Source organism: Erpetoichthys calabaricus, chromosome 9, assembly GCF_900747795.2.
Source record: "Erpetoichthys calabaricus chromosome 9, fErpCal1.3, whole genome shotgun sequence".
Classification (NCBI taxonomy): Eukaryota; Metazoa; Chordata; class Cladistia; order Polypteriformes; family Polypteridae; genus Erpetoichthys; species Erpetoichthys calabaricus.
The window spans coordinates 72,163,064-72,176,309 of NC_041402.2; the positions used below are offsets into that span (position 1 = coordinate 72,163,064).

The 13,246-nt window shown below is 38.4% G+C and overlaps 1 protein-coding gene across 1 annotated transcript in view; it reads right to left on the reverse strand.

The window, feature by feature from the left end:
- Window positions 1-13,246, reverse strand: part of cdh16 (cadherin 16, KSP-cadherin) — a 175,563-nt gene that overhangs the window by 102,297 nt on the left and 60,020 nt on the right. The window contains exons 8-9 of the mRNA XM_051932212.1: window positions 7,438-7,563; window positions 5,757-5,907 (exon numbers count right to left, since the gene is read on the reverse strand). Coding sequence (XP_051788172.1) covers window positions 5,757-5,907; window positions 7,438-7,563 — 277 coding nt within the window. The remainder of the gene's footprint in view (window positions 1-5,756; window positions 5,908-7,437; window positions 7,564-13,246) is intronic.

The following is a 13,246-nucleotide window of genomic DNA, read 5'->3' on the forward strand; positions in this document are numbered from 1 at the left end:
CTGCTCCACCTGAGTTCATATGCTTTCTCCTCACCTCCACAGATGACCCTCTGTTACATGAACATCATGGCAGCATTACAATTATAAAAGTCAATGAAAATAACGTTTAACAAAAACTGAGAAAAGATTTAAAAGTTACAGCATATACTGTATTTCTATCATCTAATTTGATATTCTGTATACAGTATAGCTTAATTAAAAAAAAGCATTCATTACTCCCCCAGTTTTCTGAAATGTCTACCTTTTCATGGAAATTGAACTATAGCTTTAGCAGCATCAGAAGCAAGATGGGAATCAGCTTTTGGCAGAGTGCCATTGTTTTTTAGTGGAGGCTTACACTTACCACCCACATAAGGCTAATATTACCTTATCAATGAACGTAACTTGTCAGTGCTATATTACAAGTATATAGCATAACCTTCAGGTGTGTTTGTGAACTTGGTTAGCTGGTCTGAAAGTTAGACCATTTTTAAATTTCTAGTCACTTCATTAGAGTTTGTAATCACAGTTTTGTTAATTACATATTTTTGTAACAATGAGACACCTGCAACACTACCAGTGAAAATAGAATGTAATTACATGCATTGCAAGCATACCTTAATTTTTAATAATATTTCACAATATCATGTGGCTGAAATTAATTTCATAGACAGCAGATTCCTACTTAACCAATGAAAACATTCATGTGCTGTTGTTAGGATGAGGGTCATAAATGTAGCACAAATGTCTTAAACGCCACTTTTTTCAAAAAAGTATTCAATAAAGAGTCAAAATCTGTGCTGAAATCTCAAGCTATAAATTATTGACTGCATTTAAACGATAGACAGCAGATTGCTGTGGTGCTTTGCCAATAAATTACACTCTCACAGAAATACTGAATCATAATCTTTAGATAATGCAGACGTGAGGTTTCTGTTTAGTCACTGTAGCACAGCCACCTGTCATACATTTAAGTTACATTATTTTTATTTTTGACTTTTACAGACATGAACATCATGAGAATTGCTGCTGTGTCTGAGGTTCATGCAAAATGGCATGCATCTGCAGAGATTAGCACAGGATGGGGAAAATGCAAAAACCAGGCTGTTAGTATAAACAGAATTTTGCCTCCTCATTCTGGTACATTAAAGGACGGTGATGAGTAAATAAACAATATCATTACTACTGTATTAAATAAATAAAAATATAATTATTTACGAATTAGATAAATAAACACACATCTTAGGTTGCACCTCCCTTATATAGTAAAACTCAATCACCCAACCCTGCCTACATCTGACCCTGCCTATCCTGTGTCCTGCAGCAAAGTACACTTGCTTCAGTGTGCACAACTGTAGCCGCTTCAGTGCTTTTCTGTCAGGATTGGCTGTCAAACATGGAAAAGAAAACAATTACAAAAAATGTACAAGAGGAAGTAGCCACTCTCAAGTTAAAAATGAAAAAGTAAACTAATTCATAGTTGAAGTTGCACAGAATGTTTTTCTTGTTTTAAGACAGAAACATTCACAAATTCATCAATGCTTCACAGTAGGTGTTTATGAAATGTGTAAAGTGTGTACATTGCCCTGTTTTCAAATTTCTTTGAATAATTAGTGTATCAAACTTCAACAAATCTAGTTCACCGGTAGCAGAGTTGTTTCATGCAGACAGGCAAACGGGTAGACGAACATGGCTATCACATATGCAATGGTTCGGTGGCAACTGGGCGACAGTCAACTCGGTGAAGAAACAACTTGGCGAAATACAACTTTGCGACATCCTTTACCAGTTAGGTAATAGTTAGATTCAAAGAGATTTTTAAATAATATTTAAATGACAACGTGATTTAAAATAAGTTTATGTAATTGACGAACGAACTTTATTCTGCAGATGGAACAAACTCTATCTTACATTATCTTCTGCAACCAAAATTGCAAATCCTTTATATAAATTGTATTGATTGTAATCGTATGATAACATTATTTAGAATACAAAAGGTGACCTGCTAGTACGGCTTAAGGAATATCTTTACTCTCAATGTACTGGGACTCTCATAAAGCAGGTGATTCTGTGGATTTTCCGGCGCCCTATGTTGTCATTTAAATATCATTAAAAAATCTCTTTGAACCTAACTATTACCTAACTGGTAAAGGATGTCGCCAAGTTGTCTTTTCACCGAGTTGTCTGTTGCCCAATTGTATTTTAGCCGAGTTGTCTTTCTGCCGAATTGTCTTTCGCCGAGTTGTCTTTTCGCCGATTTGTCTGTCGCCCAGTTGTCTTTTAGCTGAGTTGTCTTTTCGCCGAGTTGTTTTTCCACCGAATTGTCTTTTCGCTGAGTTGTCTGTCGCCCAGTTGTCTTTTAGCTGAGTTGTCTTTTCGCTGAGTTGTCTTTCTGCCAAATTGTCTTTCGCCCATTTGTCTTTTCGGTGAGTTGTCCGTCGCCCAGTTGTCTTTTCGCCAAGTTGTCTTTCCACCGAATTGTCTTTTCGCTGAGTTGTCTGTTGCCCAGTTGTCTTTTTGCCGAGCTGTCTGTCACCCAGTTGCCCCTGAATGCCACAGAGCATTGAGGTGGCTACACTACGCAATGTGCCACCTTCCCATGTGTGTGGGTGCCAGGAAAGATGAAGAGAGCCACATAGTCAGTGTGGGAGCGCAGAGACTGCTAAGGTCTGATATGTCCTACATTCAATTCAATGTGTCAGAGAACTATAATGCAATCACAGTAAATTGTGAACCATTCAATATTAATCAACATAAATACACATATTAGTTTAAAAAACAGTACAAAAGAAAATACTGTAATTGAATTACAAAAGCTAATTAAGATGTTATAAATTTCTGCAGCACACTACATGACTTCTAGTCGGAGAGCATATCAAGCTTAATGACTGCAGTCGCTGGATCTTGTTGTCTTGAAGACGTCAAGTTATGCAACAAGGAAATGCAATGGATGAAGGCTCACAGAACTGCCTCACAACTTTTCAACAAAGTTTCAGATTTCCAGAATGTTTTGAGACTGATGTATCCTGACAATTAACTTGCTGTTTGACAGCACTGGAGTCCGTATCAATGCTCCAGTAGTATGGCAAACGAGGCATCATTTAAACTCCCATTTTCCTTCTTTCTTGAAGCAGCATTGTATTCATTGCACTTCATGGTAAGCACTGATAAGATGACAGCTCTATCTCCCACAGGAGCCTGTCCTTTGACTTAAGACAAAAACAGACCTACCTAAAAATGTTGAGATGAGACTTTTCGGACTGAGTTGCTGGGGGGATGTTAAACTATAAGACTACTGGTCAACAGAGCATGCCACAACTGCCCCAGGCTCTCTAAGATTATGCAAGATTATGTATGTTTTATTACAATGAGGTTTAATGTATTAATTTTGATATGGCCAGCTAACAGCAGAGGAAAGGAAAATGCAGAACCATCTATCTGTGAGGATCTCTCCAGAACTCAGTCTCTGGTTTTAGTCTTGTTTATTGTTATTTATTAGTTTTATTTTTATTGGTAAATTGTACTGTTGTTTTCATTAATGAAATTGTGTTAATTTCTTTCTTTTAGCGGTTAATTACCATCTTTTTTGTTAATTATCATGTAATTATCTTTCTTTTATTTCTTTATTTTTCTGTTTTATTTTGTCCATCTTTAAAACATTTTATATCAATTTTCTTCCTATTCTGATATCATCATATTGTTTTTCATATTGGTACTGTCACTGTCATATTGTGTTTTTTATTGTTGCATCGCTGCAGCCTTATGATTTATGCTTGCTGTACCCATTATTTATATTATTATTTTTATTTTGATGTCATCACTGCACCATTTTGGAATCTGACATGTTGTACTTATTTTTGATGGTTCATGCCATGTTGCAACAATGCCTATTGAAATCTACCTAATTGGCAACATCGCAACACATGACGTTATCATGCAATACCATAAAGGATGCAGAAGCATCCAGCACAGGCATCAAAACTTCTAGATAATTCAAACCAAATTTCTCACAGTCCTCAAATGTTTTTTTTTTTTTTGGTTAGAAAATATTTCTTGCTGGCATTGATTCTGACACTGTTTTGAGCTTTTTGACATTTGAAGTTGAACTTTATTTTGGTTTAGTTGTTTCAGTATTCTTCTTCTTTTCTGAGCCTAAACCCTTTCCTGTCTTCAGACTATGTTTTAACCTGTTCCTTGTAACTTTTCATGTCTTGTTTTCTCACTTATAAAAGTTTGTATGGATTTGAGCATGAAATCACACACACGGCAAAAAAAAACAAAATCAGATTTATAAAACCTAACATATGCATATTTATAGGCAATTTATCCCTTATAAATCACAATCAGATTGTAAATATGCATGCATGAACGTGCCTCAAGCATCACCCTGAAACATCCATGTGTGGAGCATACTAATTAACCTCATACACATGTAATCACAATGCTGCAGAACTTTATTGGCTGGTAGAGCAGCCTTCCTCCTGAAGCATCAAGACACCACCACCTGCATTCAGGAGTATCTGGCTGTGGTCGGCAACTAAATATTCAAGGTCATGCACAGCATTATAGCGTCTCTCCTCTGCAGTCCACGTGGTGGCTCGTTTATTGTTTGGCTTATTGGTAAGGTAACTGTCTGAACCTTCAGTGCTTTGTATGTCCTATAATATTAATTGCAAAAGCCAGGTGATAATGCCTACCTGCTCATAGAGTGGCACCTTACATGTTTTCCCAACCCCGAGAGTACAGAGAAGAGGCGCTATAATGCAGCACATACTCTTCGCGCTCTCTTTTGTAAAGTGTGCCACAGGACTCTTCAAATGTAGGTGGGAGTATCTGGAGGCATCAAGTAGGAGGATGCTCTATGAGCCAATGATGGCATGCATCATTGCATATATATGAGGTTAATCAGCATAGTCCATATATGCTTTTATTAGGGTGTCAACTGGGAGAGTTTCAGGGTGTGTTCATATATGCACATTAACAAAATGATTGTAATTTATAAAGGGTAAATTAGGAAGATTATTTCTTGTGCCATACACATTTCCCTGTTTTTTGGCATACACATGCTTTCATGCATGCAATATTTTATTAAAAAGACCCATTATTTTTTTCTCTTGCACCAGTTCTCTCTTAGCACCTAGTGATCATAGCAGATATGAGTTCAAAACGCATTGAAGTAAACCCAGAGTATCAGTAGGTTTTTGATTAATTTTCTGTATGTTTGTACTTACTTGCTGAGGTATTCAGGTACCCATTTAAATTATTTTTACTATCAAAGGCACCCCTTTAATTAATTTCTTGTCCCTATTGGTGTTAAATGAGAGTGGAGGCCTTTTCTGAGGAACTTTCTATCACATTTTTCCTAACTTTGTAATCGTCCTCTATGTCTAACACAGGCAGAAAGACTCTGTGTCGAAAAATTAATGTATGCTATTGTATCCAAACCATTGACAGTTTCATTATTGTGGATTTGTCTCCTATGTCCTTGAAGAAGAATCCTGCTGGAGGCCTGTGATAAATAAAAAGCATGCAGAGAAGAGATTGAAATGATCTACAATCGTTATTTTATAACCCAAAATTGTCTTTCATGACAAAGTGAACTGAAAGCAAGAAATAAGTAATGTTCTACTCTCCATCCTCCTACTTATCACAATGCATATTTATGTCACAATTCTGTACTGTATTAATATAACAAGGTTCTTAAAGAATATTCCTAGGTCACGACTTGGCACTGAGGGAGGTCAGTGAAGTCTAGAGTGAGTCAGCAGGAGGCCTACCCTTTGTGGTTAGCTCCTTTATGGTCGTCTGATACTTCAGCTGGGAGAAGGTGGGCGAATTGTCGTTCTCATCTCTCACTATGACTCTCAGCTCCAGGGGATCAGCATACGCTGTGCCTTCAGTGTTCTCCGCAAACACCTTCATCTGGAACTGACAGCATCACAGCATTGTTAAGATTAGATTCTAAATTTCATTTAAATGAGAATCTGATTTTTGTTTGCCCACTGATATGATGACTGATCTAATAGAAGGGACTGCTAATGACTAACCTAATTGCTTATTTCAAAAAACATAGAATGAGTTTTACTCAGCGCTAGTACAATTTGGCTGGTCTAATTACTAATCATCTTCAGAATCTTTAGGTTGATTTACTGTATTTAAAACTTATGCTTTATGCACAGCCTGGTGATGCAGTGGTTAGTACTGCTGTCTCCCAGCCCAGGGACACCAGTTTAGATAGTTACCTGGTTAATGCATAATTTACTACTGCCTATATCAATTTTTTCCCTTATTCCCACATTCCAAAGACATGAAGGTTAGATTGTCTCGTGTCACTAAATTAGGTATGTGTGTGATATTAAAAGTTGTGTACCAAACTAGGTGAAAGGGCAGATAATGTACAATCAGGCAAACAAACCTGCCCATTCTTCCTTTACAGAGATATCTGTTTTAGCATCATAAGATACAAGTCAGGAACCAAACCAGCATACTCATACACACTCACTCTTGCTGGGCCTATTAATTGATGCATTTGAAAGGTAGGAAGAAATTGTGGAATGCAGAAAACACCCACAGTGACTGCACAAGGACTTCAACAAAGCTGAACTCGACTCTTGGATCAGTGAGGCACTATGTGTCGTAACCTTTATGTTTTTTGCATAGTGAAGTAGGTGCCATAAAAATCCAATTGTAAGTATTTTTTTCTGCACCACAGATAGCATGTTAAGTTGAGGAATGGCGCATTTTAAACAGAAGCAAGTTTTTTTTTAATTTTAGGACTACGCACTCAGGATTGGTTGTTGGTATGCATAATACTGAATGGTAAAAAGACCAGTAATTCATGTCCAGTGCTGAAAGACGTGGGTCACAATTGTATTTCTTAACATTAAATCCCTTTAAATGACAACACAACTGGGACAATAGATGAATGATATGGGTTTAATATGTATGGGCTAAATGTCTGAATTCCCTCCAAACTGATTTGTGCTTATAAAAAATGAGATGCTGCTGGAACTAATAAATACTGTACGTTTTGGGCCCCATATTTTCCATCCATTCATGCAGTGAACCCACAGAGTCCAGTTCAGGATCTTGGGGACATAGTCTATGGCAGCAGAATGGTGTATACAATGCAGGAAGCAAGCCTAGACAAGCTGCCAAGAAACTGTACAGTATACTTTTTTTCACTTACAAAGGCACAATTTTGAGTCACTAATGAACCACACTTGCAAATTTTTGGATTGTGGGAGGTAAACTTCCAGAAACACAGAGAGAACATGCAAATACCACATATACAGTGACCTGACCAAATGTGAACTCGAGACTCTAGAGCTGTGAGGCACCAGTGCTAACCACTCTATCACCTTTTATGTATGTTTAACTGTGAAGACAGAATAAAGTAAAACATTTCCTTATAAAGCTTTTACAAAATCAAAACATAAAGGCTCAGAATCATCCTACCTTAGCCTGAGTTTCTCTGTCTAAAGGCCCATTCACATAGATGATGCCTTCTGCACTAATGCTAAAAATACTCCCAATGTCATTTCCTTCTAGCTTGTAGATCACTGGCTGTCCATTCCATTGAACCTAATAGTGAAAAAACATTACAACAAAAATTACCAAAAGCCACAGTTGTCATCCATTTAGGTTGAGTTGATCTTACGAGTGTCCAGTTTTTCTGTCTGAGGTAGAAGGCTTTGATAAATTTGGCCTTGGCATAGCCTTGAGAGACTGGCATTCAGCTGTCACAATGTATCATTCACTTAGTTTGCCAAAACATAAAATCACACATTTGATAGAGTTCCATACAATTTTGATAATGCCACTCTGGTGTCTATAGCACACTGAAAATGCTGAGTGTTTGTTGACAACTTGCAGAGAAGTGTTTTGGGAAATGGGAGAAGCTCTTACTTTAAAAATCATTTGAAATGGAGCAGTTTATAACATAAAAAAACATTTGTATGAAAGACTGTATCTGTTTAGTTGACATTTCTGCTTTTGAAAGGGAAGGCAATAAAATATTGCCTTGTCATTTCATGCACATTTCTTTTTAGTGACCTGACATGGCACACAGGATTGTGAGGTTGTGTAACAGGGTGAAAAATCAAAATGTCCCAGAAAAAAACAGGAAAGTCTGAAAAATAAATAAAAATAAATAAATAATGCATTTATTAGTGAATTACTAATAACCTAAAAGTGCTCATTTCCATTTAGATACAATGTCAATATGCACACTCAGTGAATATCAAGTAAGACAGAAGATGCTGGACTCCAGCCAGGCTAGTGCGTCTGGATAATAATGAACCCATTAGACATTGAAGTTGGGAAACAGAGCCAAAGAAGGAGAACTCCCTTAGCTTAGCAGAACATATGGGACTGTGTCATCCATCAGGGCTTGGCTGGCAAGGAGACAAACTGTGTTTGGGAGATTTCTGTCTAAAGTTAGATTTATCGTGTACATTGGCCATGTTTTTACCATTTAGTTGATCGACACTGTTAAGGTGCTCTCGAAATTTTACATTGTGCCACATTTCACATTAACAACAATACAGCTAAAGAGTTCAGCAGGAGTGGGTATGATGATCTGACTCTAGGCTACACATTGCTTGTACTACAAAATTTTACCTAAAAAAAGAGGAAAATTACAGCCCATTTATGAAGATATGTAGGGTGAAGACTGCTGAACCCACCCTTCAGTGGCTACAGAAGGGATATAGAGACAGTAGGGGCCATGGGGTTCAAACCTAGTTTCCCGAGGACCATCCCTAATTACAGCAATGATTCTTGCCACAATTAACAATCAATCAGAGAAAGAGAGATGTATATAGGAGTTGGCATATTAGTGTTGTACATTAAGCATCAGCATATGTGGGAGTCAGCCATAATCAACATGCATGTCTTCTTCTTTTCTTGAGGAAAGAAGAAGGTTGGATATACAACCAAAATTATCAACCATAAAATAAGGAAAGGGTGATGAATTGCACAAAACTTCTCAAAATAGGAAAAACGTAATTCATAGTGTGACAGATAGGGGGCGCTATCGCTCCCTTGAACCCTCAGATCAGACGCCAGACACCAGATTAAAGTCCAAATTATTATTTTATTCGGACAATACAGTGCACAAAGCACCCTCCACTCCACAATAATCATAAATCAACACAAATACACAATCAATAATCAATCCTCCACTCCCAGACACGTTGCCACCCTTCCTCCCGACTCAGCTCGTCCGTCTCGGATCTCTCACAGTCTTTTATAGTTCTCTGTGGGTATATTCCACACAAATATCAAAAAGTTTTACTTTCATATATAAATATTTTGACAGATGTCCAGGGACCTTGCCCCACCGGGATGCCGGAACTACGGGAGTACCGGAAGAAGGGCAGTGTTTTTTCTGGGCCACAAGGGGGCAGCACCCCTGGGTTGTACGGGGGCCACTGAGATGGGGGATCCTAAATCTAAATCTGAAATCCTAATCTAAATCTGAAAAGTCCTTTCATTTTCGTTTTTGCTTCTAAAATGAAATTTCAAATACCAAAAAGTACACGGACCACCCAGGAAGCAAGCCCATCCATTTTCTGTAATTTTTTTTCTTTGTTGTACACATTAGCTGCATTTGTTAGAAACACATTAGAATTGAGCCTGCATCAATTCAGTTGGGCACACACACACACACACACCCACACACTAGGGACGATTTAGAATCGCCAATGCACCTAGGAAACCAGAGTACCTGGAGGAAACCCACACAGACACGGGGAGAACATGCAAACTCCACGCAGAGAGGACCCGGGAAGCGAACCTGGGTCTCCTAACTGTGAGACAGCAGCGCTACCACTGTGCCACCGTGTCACCTTCTGTTTTTCAGTTTTCTTTAATATTTTTCCATTCTGTTTCTATTTCAATTTCGTGTTAATTTTCTCATAAGTAATCAGAGGGCTTTTAGAGTTGGGTTTTAGTATTTATTGGCCTTTTCTATGGGTGCTCTTTAGTAAAATTCCACAGTGTGTTTGTGGGTGTGCATGCTCACACTGCGGGAGGTTGGTGGGGTAGTTGGGGCGAGGAAGGAAAAGAAAACAGAGGTTAAAGAGAAGAACCGTGAGAAACAAGCAGGAGTGTGCAAGACCCAGTGCAAGACGGGAGGAAGCAGACAGACTGGAAAGCAAGCACCAGGAGCGTGTGGCCGGTGCTTAGGAGGAGGCTGAGGGGTCACTCGTGTTGAGTGACCATGTAGCAGGAGCAGCCAGTATACTCAGGGTGTGCTCTTGCCGGGACGACCCAGTGATCGGCAGCAATGTGAGTAGAGTAGGGCTTGGCAGCTCCCCATGCAACACAGTGGGATTGGTGGTGGGGACACAGGCCAGAATGAAAGGTTGTCTGCACCTGTTGGTTGATGTCTCTCCATGCTGCGAGGCCCAATCAAGGTTAAGTCAGAAAGACATCAGTTTTAAAAGGAAGCTACCAGGGCTAAGAATTGTGAAGGGCAGTGTCCTGCCAGTGTTTTTAACCTCTTTAGAATGGATTCTTATTTATTTATTTTTAACCTCCACTTAACACCATTTTTATAGATTATTTATTTATTCAATGATGGATCACTGCACTGCTTTTGGACACTTGATTTGTTTTTTTTTTGTTTTTTGATGGACTATGTTTATAAAAGCAGTAATTACTTTTGCACCTACCCCTTGCTTTTTGTGTTGTGTCCTCATCTGCTGGCTCATCTCTAAGGTACATTATCAATGGTAGCGGGTTCAAGAGGCTCCCCGGAAGGACCCAATAGCATGGGGCCAACCTGCACCATCACAAGCATAAGCTGGAAGGAAACTGAAACAAGTATGGTTGATGTCTCATGTAGCACACATTCATTGATGGCGCATGTTTCTTGCTATATACAGTCATGGAGAGAAGAGGAGTTGTACTTTACTTTCTTTTGCAAATGATCACCTAAGTGTGCACTTTCAGGTAGAGTTGAAGGAAAGTTTTGATGCTCTGCACGTCAAAGAAGGGTGTAGTGGTTGGCAGCCTTGCAAAGTCGGTGCCTGACCCATTGGTGGTCACTGTCAGTGTGAGGTTTGTATGTTCCCCCTGCACCTCCAAATTTATGTATACTTTCTTTTGCCTGTTTTGGTTTTCCTCCCAAATATCTTACACACTATTGACACTAAGCTAGTCCAGTGTGCAATGTGATTAACTGGTACTCTGTCCATAACTGGATAATCTTGAACCCAACTGCTATAAATTAAGATAAAATTAAATACAGTAAATGTTCTGCTGGTGATTTCTATTTGCCCAGTGCTGCTAGGATAGTTTCCAGCACACGTTAACCATGAATTGGTTTAAGCGATGTTGAGAATGTTATGTTAAATACATGTTCACAAGGTAAAGACAATATTTAAAAGCTGTTACTGTTTCCAGCATTTTATAAAGAATATGTGCTTTTTTAAGTTTATTAAGAATATCTAACACTTTAACACTGAGAGAAGATTGGTCTCACTCCATTGAAGTTTCATTGTCATCTGCTTTTCCTCAGGACTCTGACAGCAAATCTACCTGCCTATAAATCTTTTCAGCTACGTGGGATTTTTATCCAAGTTCTTGGGGTGGGGAATTCTGTGTTGATAGGATTTCTTAGCAGTGACAGCTCTTGTTATGGAAACCCAGGCGTCTGGTTCGCATCAGTCTATGTATGTAAACTCTTTGCTGCGATTCATCAGATATGTGTAGAACTTAATGACAATTCGTTGGTTCAGGAAGATGAAAAAATAATGACTGTTTGACCAGTTCTTGTTTCTGAAACTGTTTAAAGTAATGTATACATTTTACTCAGATTAGTGTTTGTCTGAAACTATTCTTTATTAATGTAGATGTGTCTTATGTTGTAATAGAGAAAATAAATAGTATTTAAATATCTTGTTTTGAGCTGAAGTTTTAATACAAAAAGCTACAGGCTTTTTTAGTTTGAATTATGATTTTTCTGCACAAATGTTTCGCCATTTTTCTATGGTTAAAGGAGCTGGCTTCAACCACAGTACAGACTCCCTTAAAACACAACAACATCCTTCTGTAGATCAGCCATTTATTAAGAACCTTTGCACACCCAGGCCCATTACCAGACCAACCACTCCTAGACAATTTACCGATTCAGAGTATCAATCTACAGTGGTCTTTGTACACCTATGGCAACAAGTAGCCATTCTTGTAACATCCTGACGGAGATTCACTGTGACCCAACTTGCATTGTAATCACTTTTCTGTTCTTTCAGACCTATAGAGTCTTCTTTAGCCTCTGCAACTTGGACTACTGTATTTTGGTGTATACAGTACTATATAAATAAACCTGTAACATACTTCATATGCCGATATATGGCAATGTGTAAAATACCATTCTGCCTTGCTGACATTTCCTAGCTGTAATCCAGTTCCTATAGTTGTCCTTCTTTCAATCTATTTTCCAAAAGCTGATATTTGAATTTTATGTTTATGAGGAGCTGAAGAGTTTCTTGTCAGCACTGCACTCAAATCAGACTGTACACCAGTCATCTAACCAGTCAGTGAGCACAGAAGGCTTTGAGGAGATTGGGCTGCACCTTCATCTTGCCTAGTTCATTGCTTTTGTAACCAAACAAAATGTCTTTGCATGGATGGAGTCACTTGTCTCCCAGTTTGCAAACTTGAGTTTTCAGCCATCCTGGCATACAGAAGCAACCATTTTAGCCAATTGAAAAAAGCTGACTAATTCAGATTTTGATTGTGAGTCAGAAGTAAGCTTGTTTTAGATTAGCTCTGCTACAATTATTATCATTACTACTATTTTAGGATGGGCAGCATGGAGCAATGATAGAGCTGTAACCTTGTAATAAGGAAACAAGGGTTCCCATCTGGGTCCTCCCTGCATGGAGTCTGTATGTCCTCCTCATATCTGCGTGGGTTTCCTCTGGTTGGTCCAGTTTCCTGCCACTGTCCAAAAGACATGCAGGTTAGGTAATCTGGCAATGCTAAATTGGTTTTATTGAGTAGTTGTGTGTGTGTTCGCCCTTCGATAAACTGGTCCCCTTTCCTGGGATTGTTCCTGCATTGTGCCCTAGCTGGGATAGGCTCTGATATTTAGTATTGCCTAATTTTATTTTTATATTTTTTTAGAAGCTTTTCTTTCTTCATCTTGTAAAGCACTTTGAGCTACATCATTTGTATGAAAATGTGCTATATACAGTAAATAAATGTTGTTGTGTCCCTGGTCTGGATTAAGTGGGTTAGAAAATTACTATTACAA